General features: G+C 55.7%; 1 protein-coding gene and 1 pseudogene across 2 annotated transcripts; both read right to left on the bottom strand.

The window, feature by feature from the left end:
• Positions 1-2,701: 2,701 nt before the first annotated feature.
• LOC307211933 (vesicle-associated membrane protein 1 pseudogene) lies at positions 2,702-3,392 on the bottom strand (annotated as a pseudogene). The gene has a single exon. The product of its transcript is annotated as a vesicle-associated membrane protein 1 pseudogene (transcript).
• Positions 3,393-5,841: 2,449 nt separating this feature from the next.
• On the bottom strand, positions 5,842-16,282 carry LOC307211775 (uridine-cytidine kinase-like 1). Its single transcript, XM_079968769.1, has 15 exons — positions 16,202-16,282; positions 15,836-16,029; positions 15,091-15,197; positions 14,831-15,001; positions 13,299-13,370; positions 12,898-13,087; positions 11,468-11,529; positions 11,064-11,080; positions 9,277-9,375; positions 8,451-8,544; positions 8,124-8,186; positions 7,761-7,883; positions 7,558-7,665; positions 6,984-7,140; positions 5,842-6,511 (listed from the first exon to the last, which is right to left on the bottom strand). The coding sequence occupies exons 1-15, from the start codon at positions 16,252-16,254 to the stop codon at positions 6,435-6,437; spliced, it is 1,587 nt and encodes a 528-aa protein (XP_079824895.1). The 5' UTR covers positions 16,255-16,282; the 3' UTR covers positions 5,842-6,434.
• Between the last annotated feature and the right edge of the window lie 23 nt (positions 16,283-16,305).

The following is a 16,305-nucleotide window of genomic DNA, read 5'->3' as shown; positions in this document are numbered from 1 at the left end:
CCGAAGAGAACGCAGTGACGATGCCTGCTTGATCCCAGTAGGCAGGGGATTCCAGAGTTCTTACAAATGCAGTATTATGGGGCAGCTGCAGCAGTGCCAGCTCCAAAGGGGAAATCCAGGAAAGCCAAAGATTGAGAGATTCAAGGCAAAAAGAAGAAACTCCAAATTTCAGGTCTTTTTCACAGCATAGTCATTCCCGGTCATGTCTGCAACGAGTCCAACCCCTTTCCCGCATAGCCCAGGCCTGCTGAGGAAGAGGGAAGAGGAGGGGGAGTGGGCAGCAAAGCAAAGGACCTTTCCTCACCCCCCTTGTGCCCTGATCTACCCTACCCCTTAAAAGACCCCTTTCCACCTTTCCCCCCCAGAAGTTTTCTCCAACTAAGAGGGCTGCATCCAGGGAGCTGGAGAGCAGCAGGGACACCTGCTGTCCAGCTGCAGAATTGCAGCCCCTTCTCTCTCCATCCCCACCCAGCCTGCAAATCATACCCTAAAGAAACACACCCTTTTCCACAGTATATATGGAAGACAGATGTGTCCAGGACCTCCGCTGCTGTCTGTTGTTCAAAGAGCAACCTCAAAAGCTTTCCCCTCCTCCAAGTGATAGCGCCCCCCTCCCCACGACCGCGGGCTCTCCCTCTTCCCCAGCAGTTCACAATATCCAAGCACTCCCCTAAGAGAACTGCCAGCAACAGGGGAGAAGGCGCCAGTCATCTAACCTCCTAGCGCCCTTCGTTTCCCTCCGTTGTCGGGAGCTAGGATGTTAATCAGGCTTCTCAGCCTCCTCCCCACACACATGGTGCAAGTTCTGCCCCCACATCTCGCTAGCAAGATGCCCCCTGCCAAGTTTTCCCTCCAAACTGGGAGGGGGCACCCGACTCGCCAAGCCGTGATGGTGATTCCGCGAAACAAACGCCCCGGCTCCTCTCTTAGTTCCCTCTTGAAATTCCTTGGCCGAGAGAGAGAGAGAGAGAGAGAGCGATCCAGAACCTCTCCTAGTTCCCTCTTGAATTCCTTGGCCTCAAGAGAGCGATCCGGAACACAGAAGTGGATAAGGGATAATCTTTTTAAACATTTGCCCCCCCCCAACTCTACTTGGGAGAAAGAGGAGGGGGGGGAAGAGGAGAGGGGAGGGGGAAGATATACCAAAAAAAATAAAAAGAAAGAGTCACACATCGCCGACATTATAAACAGGCCAAGAAATATGGCAGTTTATGCTAAACAGGAATTCGGGGGGGGGGAGAGTTCACTCGTCACAATATCACAATTACGACATTTGCAAAGCGAAACTGGCTGATCTTGGGTGAGGATGGGGAAGTGGGGGCAGAGAGGAGGCGTTTCCCTCCCCCCCCCCAAAAAACAGCCTGTATTCAAGCCAGCCTCCTCCCTACACAAGTCTCTCCATCCACACAAACTCACACAAATACACACAACACACACCCCTCCCTTGCTAGTAGTTCCATTCAGAAGTTGAGAGAGTAGACACAGAAAAACTATTTTGCTATAGCGCAAAACTGGCCCAAATAGAATTTCCCAAGCATGGGGAAGAAAGATATTTTCTTGCTCTGAGGATTATTAAACAGCAACGCTCCCCCCAATCCCCGTATCACTTGACGTCGAATCTGCTAGTTATCTGTGCTTTCAACACAACACATAAACACACTTCTGAAAGGAACCAAAGGCAGAACCCTAACTTGCTTGTTACCCAGACACGAATGAAGATACCCCAATTCCCGGCAAATAGGCAGTGATTGCAAGAAGAGGAGGACTGGGGAGTCATATTTTGGGGTGTGGGCAACTTATCCTGCTTCCCCTATTTAGATAACCTCGGCTCCTTTACCGGGCAGGTCTGGAATGTACACGTTATATTACCTTGTATACTCGTATTTTTATTATTATTATTATTATTATTATCAAAAAAAAGAGAGAGGCAGTTTTCATTTAGGACATCTATGGCAGGAAAATCGTCCACCTCTCCCGTAAGTGGCGGGAGGAGGCGAGGAGAGGGCTGTTGCAGGATTCCCAAAACAGAGCTGTTCCCTGCACGGGGGGGGGGGGGGCGGTTATAAGGTATAGTGTTGGTTACTTCGAAGACACGGCACACAGCACAACTCCAGGAATGTTACAGAAGATCACAAAGGGTAGAGGTTCTTCCCCGCCGCGGAAGGGGCTGGGATCAAAAGAGAGCAGGCAAAGAAATTCCCGACACCCTAACACACCGCAATCTAGTCCAATGTTACAGCGGTTTCAAGAGCCAAAGGGTCTTGGGCTGTAAAAGATTGCAGGCTGGGCAGGAAAATCCACAACCCAAGACTGTTCCAACGTTAGTATCCGGATGACCTATTTTATTTTTATTTTTTTGCATGGGGAGGAAGTGCGGTGGGCAGAGTGCCTTAGGAGTTTCTGAGCCCAGCTAAGTCGGGAGAAGGGTTAAGGATCACGGGGAGTTACTGGTCCTTGAAGATTTTAGTTAAAAGCCAAGACACTGAAAAAACACTGTCAGAGAGAGAGAGAGAAAGAGGGAAGGCGGGGGTTGGCAGGAGCAGAGGAAGGGGGGAAAGATTCCATGACACATGGAAAGTCTAGTAATAAATCTACAAACAGACAAAATATATTATATTATATTATATTATATTATATTATATTATATTATATTATATTATATTATATTATATTATATTATATTATATTATATTATATTATATTATATTATATATGTATAAATAACAAATCAGGCTATTTACAAGACACCCACACGCAATGCACACCCACACAGACACACTGGAGGGGAGGAGGGGGTTTGGGAGGGTGTAAGGGGCGTATGGAGGGAGGGGAGGCGGGGGGGGGGAGGGCGGCTGGAAGATATGGCTGAGATCTAGAGGAGGGGGGATGCTTTGCCCCTCACGCTGCTCCCGGCCGTTGCTCCTGGATGAGAAATGGCTCCATAAATTCCATTAAGTGCTGAAGCAAACGATGATAACGATCAAGATAATGGTGCATATCGCGCCCAGGATTATCATCATCCTTAGATTCTTCCACCAGTACTTGCGCTTGAGCTTGGCTGCCCTGGTTTCGAACTGGGAGCCCCCCGCCTGCAGAGCGTCGGCGCGGTCGTCCAGCTCCGAGAGCTTCTGATCCCTCTCGAGAACCTGGTCCACATTCCCTCCTCGCATGATGTCCACGACCTCATCGACTTGAGCCTGAGTTTGCTGCAGCCTCTGCTGCTGGTGAGGTTGGGGCCACCCCCCTCTCCTCCAGCAGCGGGAGCCCGCATCTCCGGGGATGCTGGTCGAGGCGGTTGCGGGGCTCGCAACGGGGCTGGCGGTGGCCGCGGCGGCACCTGCTGCTGGGCACGCGCTCACTGAATGGTGCGGGACCGCTTCGGCTGAGTCGGGAAGATGTGATGTGAGGGCGATCTGGCTGCGACACCTGTCACCCCATTGATCGCCAGGGTTGATTCGGCTGATCTGGCTGGCTAGGCGGGTGTCCCCTTCCTCCCTCACCGCTCCATGTGCGCTCGGTGGAAGAGGACGACCATCCCAGATAGGAGTGTACCATTCTTCGGTCAAGGGTATACGATAGCTGCGCTCCCCTGCTAGATCCTCCAAACAAGCTCAAGGTCCATTTGTAGAAGAAACAACTCCTTCACACAGAACTATGGAACTCCCTCCCACAAGCAGCAGCAATAACCAGCAACCTCAGAGAGTGGTGGGCGTCACTGGAGATGTTGAAGCAGAGGCTGGAAGGACACCTGGCCGAGATTCTTTAGCTGTGATTCTTGCATTGCAAGGGGTTGGCGTAGATGGCCTTCGGGGGACCCTTCCAACCCTACAGAGAGCCAGTGTGGTGTAGTGGTTAAGAGCGGTGGACTCGTAATCTGGGGAACCGGGTTCGCGTCTCCGCTCCTCCACATGCAGCTGCTGGGTGACCTTGGGCCAGTCACACTTCTCTGAAGTCTCTCAGCCCCACTCACCTCACAGAGTGTTTGTTGTGGGGGAGGAAGGGAAAGGAGATTGTTAGCCGCTTTGAGACTCCTGAATGGGAGTGATAAAGCGGGATATCAAATCTAAACTCTTCTTCTTCTACAGTAACTAGGAGTGAACCTAAGGCAGACAATTGTTACACTATTTGTTCTAATTGTTTTTGCTATATGTCAGTAGAACAGAAATAGAACCTAGACACCCCACTCCTTAAAAATAGGGTTCAATTAAGTTCGTGGAGGCGATATATTTTAGATTAGGATGAAATATTTTCTGTATTTTATATTGTGATTTTGTGTTGCTAACTACCCTAAGATCTATGGGTATAGGAAGTCAAGCAGCCTAGTTCTGGAATGTTTTTGCTCCCAAACGCTGAAATTCTAGAACTGTGTTCTGATTTGCAAACGTTCTTTTGGAAGCCTAACATCCGATGGGGCTTCCGATCGGCTGCAGGAACTTCCTGCAGCCGATCAGAAGCCGAACTTTGGTTTCCGAATGTTTTGGAAGTTGAATGGACTTCTGGGCAGATTCCGTTCAACTTTCAAGATACGACTGTATAATAAAGCAATTTCTCAATGCCTTCGATTGCGAGTATAAAAATCCCAGGAATTAATCTTGGGTCTTTCCTTCCCCTCCGATTATAGTTTTCCTTTTATATCATTTCCAACATTTATTATCAGGCAAATGATAGATTTTTGCAAGCTTGACTGGTGTCGTGTACCACCTGTATATCATTTTCATAATATTCTCTCTTAGGGCATTGCATGCCGTAAATTTCATACCTGTGGTCCACAACTGTTCCCAGTCAGCAAACAATGTCATGTCCAACATCTTGTGCCCATTTAATCATAGCAGATTTTACCGTTTCATCCTGAGTATTCCATTTCAACAGCAAGTTATACATTCTTGATAATATCTTAGTTTTGGGTTCTAGTAGTTCTGTTTCCAATTTTGATTTTTCCACCTGGAAGCCAATTTTTTTATCCAAATTGTAAGCCTCCCTTATTTGAAAATAGTGAAGCCAGTCTTGCACTTTATCTTTAAGCTTCTCAAAACTCTGCAATTTCAGTTTATCACCCTCCTGTTCCAGAATCTCCCAGTATTTTGGCCAATTGGCCTCCATATTGAGTTTTTTCAGAGCCTTCGCTTCCATAGGTGATAGCCACCTTGGGGTTTTATTTTCAAGTAAGTCCTTATATCTTATCCAGACATTATACAATGCTCTTCTGACAATATGGTTTTTAAATGCCTTATGTGCTTTAACCTTGTCATACCACAAATATGCATGCCACCCAAAAACATTATCAAAACCTTCTAAATCCAAAATGTCCGTGTTCTCAAGAAGTAGCCAGTCTTTCAACCAGCAAAATGCTGCTGATTCATAATAAAGTTTAAGGTCTGGCAGGGCAAATCCACCTCTATCCTTTGCATCCGTTAGTATCTTAAATTTTATTCTGGGCTTCTTGCCCTGCCAGACAAATCTAGAAATGTCTCTCTGCCGCTTCTTGAAACAATCCATTTTGTCCAAAATTTGCAGTGATTGAAACAAAAACAGCATTCTTGGAGAGAGCGGCAGAGAGAGCATTTAAAGGGTGCTCCCCGCCTTGTGCGATTTTCACACTTGTATTATTATATGGCATCACATAATACTATATAGGAGTTGCCTGTTTTGTTACATGGTCCTCTAAATGGGAAGTCTGTCATTCAAGCTGAGAGTGGCGCCTTGAACATGCTGAGCTGAAGGAAGTGACCCCCTTTGCCATCTGCCCAGCCGGGGCAAATCTGAAGAAGCCCGGAGCCAGCCCCCCCCCCAGTGTGTTCCCCTCTACAGAACCCCCTTCCCCCAAGTGAAAAAAGGGAGAAGCAGGAGCCACTCTTGGTCTTTATTATCACGTACAAAAGCAAAGGCGGCAGATTCGTACAGTACTTGGAGAAAGAGGTCCAGAAAGGCAGGCAGGCTGGCCTTAGGCGAAGGAGGGGGGGAGAGGAGGACCCCCCCCCAGGCCTCTGGAGTGCAGGTCCACCTGCCTGCGGAGGCATGAGAAAGGGAGGGGGGCGGCTGGCACCACGGCCCACTGGCTCCGAGGGCAAGAGGTGGCCAGGGACGTTTCCTGCACAGCCCAGCTGGCCCTGAGCCCCGGCAGCACAGGGGGAGTTGCAGGGGGGGTGTCCCAAGGACAGGACGTAGCAGGGGGGTCCCTTCGAGCTGGGAGCGTCCCTGCCAAGGAGCGCAGCGGACTTCACTGCAGCCACTTTAGCCCCGGGTGGGCCAGCAGCCAGAGCACTGGCGAGGAAGAAAGGACCCCAATAAATATGGAGATGAAGGGCAGTGGCGGCGGCAGCACTCTCCCCTCCCCGGAGAAAGGCATGCAGTCACAGCAGCGCCCCCAAGGTCTGGCGGCACAGGGGGTCCAGCTCCCTCCAGGCCCCCCAGCCCTGTCGAAAAGCGAGGCCAGCTCAGCAGTCCATGCAGTCTCCCTCGTACCAGGAGGGCTGGGCGCTGTCGGTGCCAAAGTATCTGTCGCCGAAGTTCCCTGAGGAAAGGCAAGCCGCAGGGGTCACAGAGGCAGGCAAGGGAGGAGAACGTCAGCAGAGGCTGCTGGATCAGGCCCAAGGGGGGCATCGAGTCCAGCCTCTTGTTCTCACCAAACGCCCCCAAAGAACCCAGGAACCTAGATGTGGAGGTTCCATGAGAACGTAAGAAAAGTCTGCTGGGATCAGGCCAGTCCAACATCCTGTTTTTACAGCAGCCAACCAGACACCCGTTATGGGAGCAAACCAGCTAGCAGGATCCAAGCACAAGAGTTCTGTCCCCTCCCAGCCCACAAGGGATCTGGCAACGCCGCCCATCAGGAAACCGTAGAACTCCCTCCGGGGGCAGTGGCTCCTTTCTCCAACAGGGAACAGAGCCCCCCACCTTGAGCTGGTTCTGCCACTCCACAGGAAGTGGGGGCCGCTCAGGAGCAGGTGATGCCCCTGCCCACCCCCAGCAGAGCTCTTGCTCACCAATGCCTGGAATGATGTGGAACTCCTCGCTGACCCTCTTGTCCACGGCTGTGGTGATGATGCGCACCCGGGGGAAGGCATAGGCGACCGAGTGGACCCCCATCTCAGCCATCAGCAGGGAGAGCAGGAAGATCCGGTCCTCCTGGACGTCGTGGTCCTGAGGCAGAGACACACCGAGATGAAAGGGACCCCCAGGGGTCCTCTAGACCTGCTGCCTCCAGTGCACAGATGGCAGACATCACTTGGAGGGCATTGCCAGCAGCCAAGCGGGCCCCAGACTGTGTCTGGCATACACTGCTTTCCACAGCCACACCTCCAAACTTCCTCCTGCCATGGTCTTTTGTGAGATTCCTGCATGGCAGGGGGCTGGACTAGATGACTCAAGGGGGCCCCTGCCAACTGAGTCTCTGCTGGCAATCATAACCCTCTTCCGGTCACCTGCCTGCCCTCCCCCAACAACACAGGCAAACAAGGCCTGCTTGTTCCTGGGCTCTGAGCAGCCCCATGCAGGAGTCCCGACCCCACAAGCTCCCCCCTGCCCCCCACGCCCCTTCGCCAGGGTCTCCCCACACACCAGCAGCACTCGGATGGCCATCATGGCTGCTGCCCCTGTGGAGACCGTGCTGTCCATCAGGATGACGTAGTCCTCGCTGATCTCCTTGGGGAGCCGGAGGTAGTGCAGCTGAAAGAGAAGGGGGTGGGGATGGGGCACAGGTCAGTCTTAGCCGTGGGGAGAGGCGGCCCCTGCCCTCCCGCCAGCCCCCTCCCCTTCGCTACCTCTGGCTCCCCCGTGTTGTGGTTGGTCTGGATGAGGATCTTGCCCAGACGAATGTCCTTGCAGACGGCCGTCAGAGCCTGCTCCATCGTCTCTCCCGCCCGCAGGATGGAGACGCCTGTGATCTGGGAGAGGAGGAAGCAGAGGAACTCGTCTCTGGCGGCCCTCAGCACCCGGCACAGGATTGCCCCTGCCCTACGTCCAAAGGGGAGAAGCCCACAGCTCGACAGCGCAAGAGCTCAGGCCAAAGACCCAGCAGCAGCAGCAGCAGCTCCTGCAGAGAGGCGCTGCGCATTGGCTGCCGGCCAGAGTCATCTCCCACCCAGCAGAGCCTGAGACCCTTCCGTGCGCGGAGCGTGACTCACCCGCTGCCGATGGAACCGCTTCCCCTCGTAGACCGTCCCCTGCGGCGTCTCAACCGTCACCGGCTGCAAAAGGCCACAGAAGACAAGGGTGGGTGGGAGGCAGGAGAGCCTGGCAGGCTCTTGGGCTTTGCCCGCGAGGGGGAGCTGCCAGCCAGCCAGCCAGCCAGCCAGCCAGCCAGCCATCGCACCCACCCTGGGAGTGAATGCGCTGCGTCCAGGGGCTCCTGTGGCATGCTGAATCCCAGAACTGTAAGCGGACGGGTCCCCCCCCAAGGGCCACGTAGTCCACCCCTGCCATGCACCGAAGGGACCAGGAGGCGCACGCACCTTGAGGGGCAGGAAGGAGAGGGCATGCTCAATCAGCAGGCGCATGAGGCGCTTGGAGTAGAAGATGAACTCGTCCCGGGTGGTCTCCTTGTTCCTGCGGGGGAAAGCAGAGGTAGGGCGGTGGGGGGAGAAGGCAGGATTGGCACAGCGTCAGAATCGGAGAAGTGTAAGCTTCCCTAAAAAGTGCCCATCTTACGGGAGGATCTGCAGCCAAATCACAAGTTGCGTGACAGCTAGATAGTCCCAGACAGGGGTCTCTATGGGGGAATCTCCTCTAAACCTTTCTGGCAGGAAGGGGAACCATAGAAACAATCTCCACTTCTTCCTGTCACTACACACCCTTTTTCCTACCTGGGATGGGGAAGGAGGTTTCTCTGCTCTCCTCCAGAAAGCAATCTCCAGTCGGATCTGGATATTTGTAGCGTCTAAGGATTATTGCCTGCCTGGTTTTCGTCACTGTAATGTTGAACCCTGGCAAGACTATGACGTGAGTAAACCTTGTATTTTCTTACTTAGTCTGAGTGACTCCTTTTTGTCAAGAGGGAGAAGATAACCCAAGTCTGCCTAAAACATCCTTGGATATCATAGTTGTTCTAAAAAGTTACGCAAGCGTGTCCTAATAGTTTTCAGGGGTGGAGAGATAGCGATTTTCAATTCTACTCTAATAGGTATTTGTGTTCTCACAAGTGAAAGGATCATGTCTTGATGAAAGACCCTCTCCTGCTCATCCACCCCACACATCCAACCTCTGCTTCAAAAACCCCATCAAAGGAGGAAGCGCCGATTCCCCCGCCCCCCAGCCCCCTCAGACCTTGCCCCCCCGTACCTGATGATGGTGTGCATCCCGCGGACCTGGGGCGTGCTGTCCAGGACACTGAGGGTCTTTGGCAAGGGCTGCCCCTGGTGGGCCGAGGCCAAGGCTGCTCTGTGCAGGAGGAGGAGGAGGAGGAGGAAGATGAGAGCTCACCAGCAAGGGGTCGGCTGGCCGGCTGCTACAGGACAGGGGCAGCTGCTCCCCATGCAGTTCCGCCTCGCCTGGCTCACATCCCTCAATGCCCTGACCCGGGGGGAAAGTGGGGCCACCCCAATGTGCCTCAAAGAAACCCCTCTTACTGGATAATCCCCCTGCCACTGGAAGTCCAAGTTCCCAGCCCCTCCACCCCATGCCAGCGCTAGAATTTCTCCAGCCGCATTTTGCACCTGGCTATTGGCTGCTTGCGACCGAGTGAAGATGCCCAGGCACCAGAATGCCGCCTGACATCCCCACTGCCTGGTGGTGCCTGCCTGGGGAATCTTGGGTCTGGACTGTTTTCACACTCTAGCAACACATCCTGCAGAATTCTACCAGCTATATTTTATCTGCACAATGAGAATGAATTTCAGGAACCAAAGACATATTGAAAAATACAACTTTCAAGCCGCCTGGTCCCCAAATGGCAAGTAGACATTCAGTTTTGGCAAGCGCAACGTTAGTTTACGGAGCCTTTTGGCGCCAAGCAGGCAAAGGGGGCTGCCCTCGTCTCCCAGCAGGGAGGGGGCTCCTTGCCACACTGCACTACTCTGCGAGAGGGTGAAGGCTCCCACTTGCCCCCCATCCCTGGGGTCCTCGCCCAGAAGAGTCAGGCACACTTTGTCCCTGCCCCTCCTCTCCCCCCACCCCGCCCCACTCAAAACCCAGCACAAGAGACAGGGGAGGGGCGGGAGGCGCAGCGGGGAAGAGCCAAAGGAGACCAAGGGTCCTCACATATGCCAGCGCAGCTTCCTCTGGTGAAGACGCCCAGGCCCAGCAGGGAGGGAAGGAAGAGAGACAGACAGACAGACAGACAGACAGACAGGGTGTTAGGGAGGAGGGCAACGAGGGCAGCGGCTTCCTGCCAGGTGCAGGGGGGTGGCAGGAGGGGGAGAGGAGGAGGAGTGCCCCACCGGACCCAGGCGGGCGAGGGGGCAGCTGACATCTCCCCCTGCATCCCCCTGCAGTAAGGCCCAGAGCAGCTCCTCCCCCTCTCTCCCCCCTCCAGCAGCCAGGAAGGACAAGGCAAGGCAGGGGAGAACGTTGTTCAGGCGGCTGCAGGTCGCTTTGGGTTGCTTTGGGCGAGATAAAGCGACTAACAAATTTAGCCAACGAACAGGTAATCGGACGTAGAATCTAGTCCAGTCCCCTGCAAAGCAGGGTCCACACAGATGCTGCCACCCAGCAAGCAGGGTTCAAAAAGCAGGGAGGGGGGTTGGCAAAGCAGAAGCGCCCCAAAGAGGGCTGGAGCTCCCCCAGGAATGCAGAGGGGAAGCCCATCAGCAGCCCCACCAAAGACAAGCAGGTGGAGGGGACTTGCCAGAGGTGGCAGCCCAAGCCAGCATGCTCCCCGAGGGAACCAGCCAGAAAGGCCTGGCAGCACAACGCAGTCCCAGTAAGTGGTGGGTCTAGCCCCCTCCCCAGACAACCTGCACCCCCTCCTTGCCTTCTCCCCCCCCCCCCCCCGGCTGCAGGGCCCAGCCCTCCCCCCTGCTCCCTCGCTGGCTGGCTTGCTGAGTGGCTGGGAAAGCACCAGGAAGGGTTTTTTTTTGGGGGGGGGAGGCGAGGGTCCAAGCTCTGCTCCTTCAGGGCCGCCATCATACCTGACCGTGATTTCGCGCTGAGCAGTGGCAGGAGTGGCCCACGGCGGGAGGCAGCAGAGTCATTAGCGGGGGGGGCAGGGGGAGGTGGAGAGAAACACAGAACAGCCGTCACTGCACACCCCCAGCTCTGCCCCCCCAGGCTTCCCACCTCCCAGGCCCAGTCACTGGGGGGCAGCCCAGGGCGGGACTGAGCCTCGTTCAGGGGGCACCTGCCCAGGGTCCAGGGCCAGACCGAGACCAGAGGGTCACCCAGTGAGGAGAGCAGGACAGACCGAGGTGCCAAGAAGCGGGTGATGAGAAGATGGAAGAGTGACCGCACGGGGCTGTGGACCACCCTGCAGCAGTGGGGACAGGCCCCCATGCCCAGCCATGCTGCCCCAAAGGCCCCCCCCCGACCTCCTCACCTTCTCCAGCTGGCTGTGCACATGCTGGACTATCAGATCCAGAGCCACAAAGTTCTCCCCACCTGGAGAAACAGCAAAGGGGAGGAGAGGAGCCTGTCAGGAAGGCTTTGGCACACTTGCTCCAACAAGGCCAGCAGGGCAGAGTTGGCGCTCTGGCACTTCCTCCTCTGGGAAGCCGAACGCCAGGAGAGCCAAGGCAGATAAAAGAAAAGGACTCCTTCCCACAGGGCAGAGTTAGGCTATGGAACTCCCTTCCACAGGAGGCAGCGATGGCCACCAACCTAGAGAGCTTTAAAAGAGGAGAGGCCCTGGGCACCAGCTTAGACCATGCTTCCAAGTGGTGTGAAGAAAATGGCTAAAGGTCCATCTCCTGAGGGGAGAGAGGTCGGCTCCTTTGCCCACGTGGCATCTTGGCCCGGCCCCTTCTCCTTCCCGGGATAGCAGGACATCATGAGTTCCTGCTTCCACAATCCCAAGATGCTTTGCAGGCGGGCTCCTAAATATTCTGAAAAGCCCACAGTGACCTTCTGGCCCCTGCTGGCCGCACCAGAGGGTCCTGCCCAGTACATGAACCAATTCTGTTTGGCTCAGATATTAGATCAATCCTTGGTGAAGCTCCCAGAGATTTTTCAGGTCTCCTATGATTGGGGGCGGGGGGGGGGGATGGTTTAGTAAAGTATTGCGGTACCTGTTCAGGGAAGTTTTTAACGTGTGATATTTTATTGTATTTTTGCTTTCTATGGAAGCCGCCCAGAGTGGCTGGGGAGGCCCAGCCAGATGGGCGGGGTATAAATAATAAATTATTATTATTATTATTACCCAACTGGCAGATACTTTATATAATGCAGTTGAGAGCTCTCTCCTTTACAGCATAGTTATCTCCACACTGCAGGTACAGAGATTGGGCCTGGGGCTCATCCCGGCCGGCATTCTGTTCTCCCAGGGGCCAGATATAGGCCTTTGAGATGCCCACACGCAGGAGGCAAGAGTGACCCCCCCCCAAAAAAAACAGGATCTCCAGCCAAAGTGTATTCAGGGTCTCTGTTCCACAGCCAACTCATCTAGGTGCCATCGAGAGCCTGACCTGCCCCCCATGCCTTTGCCTGATCCACATTTAGAGCCACTCCAGTTGGAGGCCTCAACACACCTTGCAGAAACCTAGCAGAGGCTTAATTCTGAATTCCACCTTCAAGGTCTGAGCGGTAGCAGCTGCAAACTGGGATTGGTGACTCCCGTGCAAAGAACCAAGAGTGGGAAGGAGTGCAGCAGCCAGCCTGAACACAGAGGGAGGGGGTCCAGGGGAGAAAGATCCTGCCCACCCAGCACCTCCCCCCTTTCCAGAGGAATCTCCCAGCGTCCCCCAACACCCTCCCGGGACACAGGAAACAAAGCCGCCTCCTGCGCAGACCCCGTGGGCCTCCCCTCCTCACCTCGCGGCACCACAATGTCCGCCGCCTGCATGGTGGGCTCAATGTACTGCTCAAAGGCTGGCTTCACAAACTTGCTGTACTGCTTGATGACGCCGGCCACTTCTCGCCCGCGCTCCATGATGTCCCTCTTCAGGCGCCGCACCAGCCGAATGTCCGAGTCGGTGTCCACAAAGACCTTCATGTCCAGGAGCTGCAGGAGTCACGAGGAAGAGGGCGGGAGGCTCAGGCCTCTGTGGTGAGGCCTCCCCCTCTGACCAGCCCAAATGTGGGTCCCGGGGAGGCAGCCTCCTGCAAGGGGCTCCCACAAACGAGACTCGTTTGGGATGCAAACACCAGAAGAGACCCCAACCCAGCTCCTCTCCCGCCACAGGGCCTGCCTAGAACACCCCCTCCTTCCATACCTGTAGGAGCTCCTTATTGGCAAAGGCCAGGATCCCTTCAAACACAATCACATTGGCCCCATAGATGGTTTTCTGCAGAGGGAGGAGGAAGGATGCATCAGACCAACCAGGGAGCACCCAGCACCCATAAGAACCTCAGAAGAGCCTGCTGGATCAGATCAAATGGGGGCCCCTCGAGTGCAGCATCCTGTTCTCACAGTGACAACAGATGCCTGAGGGAAACCCACAAGCAGCCCCTGGCCCTCCCCTCTGTGAATTTGTCCCACCCTCTTTTTCAAGCCACCCAGGAGATGGTCAGCTAGCTTCTTCCAGGCTAGAAGGCAACCTCTCCCTCCCAAGAGAGCCCAGACTCAGTCCCACCAGCCTGCCTCCTGGGCCTAGCCGTCCCACATACGTCTGGGTCCCAGAGGTGCAAAGAGCCCCCACAGGGAAAGTCGCACATGGGGAGTGTGCACATTCCCTCACCCCTACAGACACAGACACAAAAAGAGTTGCCGCACCATCCTCGGGGAGCTATTCATTGAAAGGGGTGGGCAGCCTCTGCTACTGATTTCAAAACAAAAGCGGCTCTGCCTCCTTGACAGATCCGTCCTCTGATCTCAAAGCCCCACCGCTCACCCACCCCCAGAAGATATCCCTACAACACCAACAGACAAGGCCTGTTCTGTGTTCTCTTCAGGGATCTCGGGGTGCTGAGCATTTACCCTCCCGCTGAGAACTCAATAATATGCTGTCCATCCGACCAAAAAAAGCAATATTCTGCACACCGGAATCTCCTCTTCTACCAGTTTAACACACACACACCTCCAGCTCCAGCCAGGATCTATGGATACCCACACTCCTTTGGGAAGGACCACAATGAACTATAATTCACCACAGCCACTTTGATTTTATCATCGTATTTTGACTTTGGTCATATGTCACCTTGGAAGGATTTGTATCCTCAAAGACAGGAAATAAATAAATTACCATAGATCAGTGAAAGAAGAGAGGAGCAATGCCAGGGTGACGCTCACACATAGAGGAGTCTTCCGGGAGGCTGTAGCCCAGAAGAAGAGCTCCCTTCCTCACCCTGAGTGGGCTTCAGAAGCAACACAAAGTCTGGGAATTCAGAGCAGTGTTTTGTAGCTGGGCCCAAGCAGGGCTGCAGCAGTAGCCTGTTGTCTCTTTCACAGGCTGACAGAGGCAACAGCACACAGACACAGATGGGGGACATAGCTGTAAGGAACCAGAGGAGCAGGAAGGCAGCAGCACACCTTGGCAGCGCCTCGGGGACACCACCCACCTGCAGAGCTGTCTTTTGGTTCAAAACAGCCCTGACTGCAGAAACACTGCTTCTGCTCCCTGCTTCCCCTTGCAAATTGACTTCAGATTCAGGTAAACGCAAGCAAACTGTGCCCCTCCTTGCAGCTGTGGAAGACAGCGCAGTCCCTTTGTGGCTCCCGCCCAGCCTCACAGACAGCTCCTTGGGGTTTTGAGGGAATGACACAGCAAAGACCTCGGTTCCCTCTTCCCAGTCTCGCCCCACATACCCACTCCTTGCTCCGGCTGTGCGTGGTGAAGTCGTAGACGGGCACTTTGACACTTTTGCCCTCCTTTAGCTTCCGCAAGACGCTGATCAGCAGGTCAAAGTCAAAGGCATCGGGGTGGTCAAAGTTGTACTCGTTGCAGGCAGCCAGCTGCTGGTGGTCCTTGTTCAGCACCTGGGAGAGCGCAGGGGGAGGGAGGGGCGGATCAGAGAGGCAGAGGGAACCCCACCCCCCATCAGATCTGGGCAGGAGACCCCACCCACCTTGTAGAAGCTGTCCATGGAGAGCAGCACCACCCAAGGCACATCCAAGGCTTCGATGATCTTGTTGGCCACCGTAGTCTTGCCCGAGGCACTTCCACCACACAAGCCTGAGAGAGAGGGAGGAGCGTGAGGCAACTCAGCCCCAAGATACCGGGGCCCTTCAGCCGAGGGGCCCAGCTGCAGAGGGCAAGCCAAGAGGCTGCGATGGGAGGCAAGTTCCAGGCCGGCCTTGCAGGGAGGGGAGGGGAAATGACCCAAGGCCAGCTCTTCTGCGGCACAAGAGCCACATCTCAGACCAAGGCAAGAAGGAGAGAGCTGCACCCACAGAAGGACCCCCAAGGGTCATCTAGCCCAACCCTCTGCAATGCAAGAGGCACCTTTCCCACCCAAGGAAAGGGCACGCCAAAGTCATCTCTGCCACTCTGCCTGCCAGGAAGCAACCGGGTGACTCAGCAGCAGGCAAGAGGGAACCAAGGGAGGGGGAAGACCCCTGAAAAGAGCTCCCCCTCCCTCCCCCCCCACCTTGCAGGCAAATGCAGGAAGCGCTGGGTGGGGTCCCCCATCCCTCCAGCCTCTCCCCCGCCCGCACCGGGCTGCAGCCCCCCCCTCCTTGTCCTCAGGCGGCCCCCCCAAGCCCCCCTCCCCCTGCAGAAGGCGCCCCCAAGCCCAGCAGGTGCTGCAAAGAGCAGACGGCCCCTCCTGCCGTCTCCGTGGGCGCCGGACGCCTGGGTCCCTCCCCGCTCACCGATGACGAAGGCCTCCTTGAAGGGGGTGCCCGTCTCGTTGTACCAGGGCGGGCGGCCGGCCGTGTAGATGGTGCGCTTGCTGGTCCGCAGCAGCGGCGGCTCCGTCTTGGACTGGCTCGTGGTCCGTTTCCGCGGCGAGAGCGACGGCGTCAGCGGCGGGCGGCACCCCAGGCTGTCCAGGGCGGGGGCTCCGCTGCGCCGGGAAGGAGAAGGGCGCCTCTGAGCATGGGCAGAGCGCCCCGCGCAGGGCAGCCGGCCGCGTGCCTCGGAGCACGGCCAGAGCGCCCTGGGCCCCTCGGGGAAGGGGAGGCCTGCCGCCCTCCGCCCGCCTCGCCCGCCCGCCCCTCGCCCCTCGCCCGCCTCACCTGCTGCCTCGCCGCCCTCCCGCCCGAGCCACCGCCGCCTCCTCAGCCGCCATCTTGGCCGCCTCGCGCCGCTCTTCCAGCGCCGGCAGCCGCAAAGCCTGCCG

The sequence above is a fragment of the Podarcis cretensis genome (genome assembly GCF_951804945.1).
Source record: "Podarcis cretensis genome assembly, chromosome: 3".
Taxonomy (NCBI): domain Eukaryota; kingdom Metazoa; phylum Chordata; class Lepidosauria; order Squamata; family Lacertidae; genus Podarcis; species Podarcis cretensis.
The sequence above is the reverse complement of the archived record's forward strand: the minus strand, read 5'-3'. Positions and strand labels throughout refer to the sequence as shown.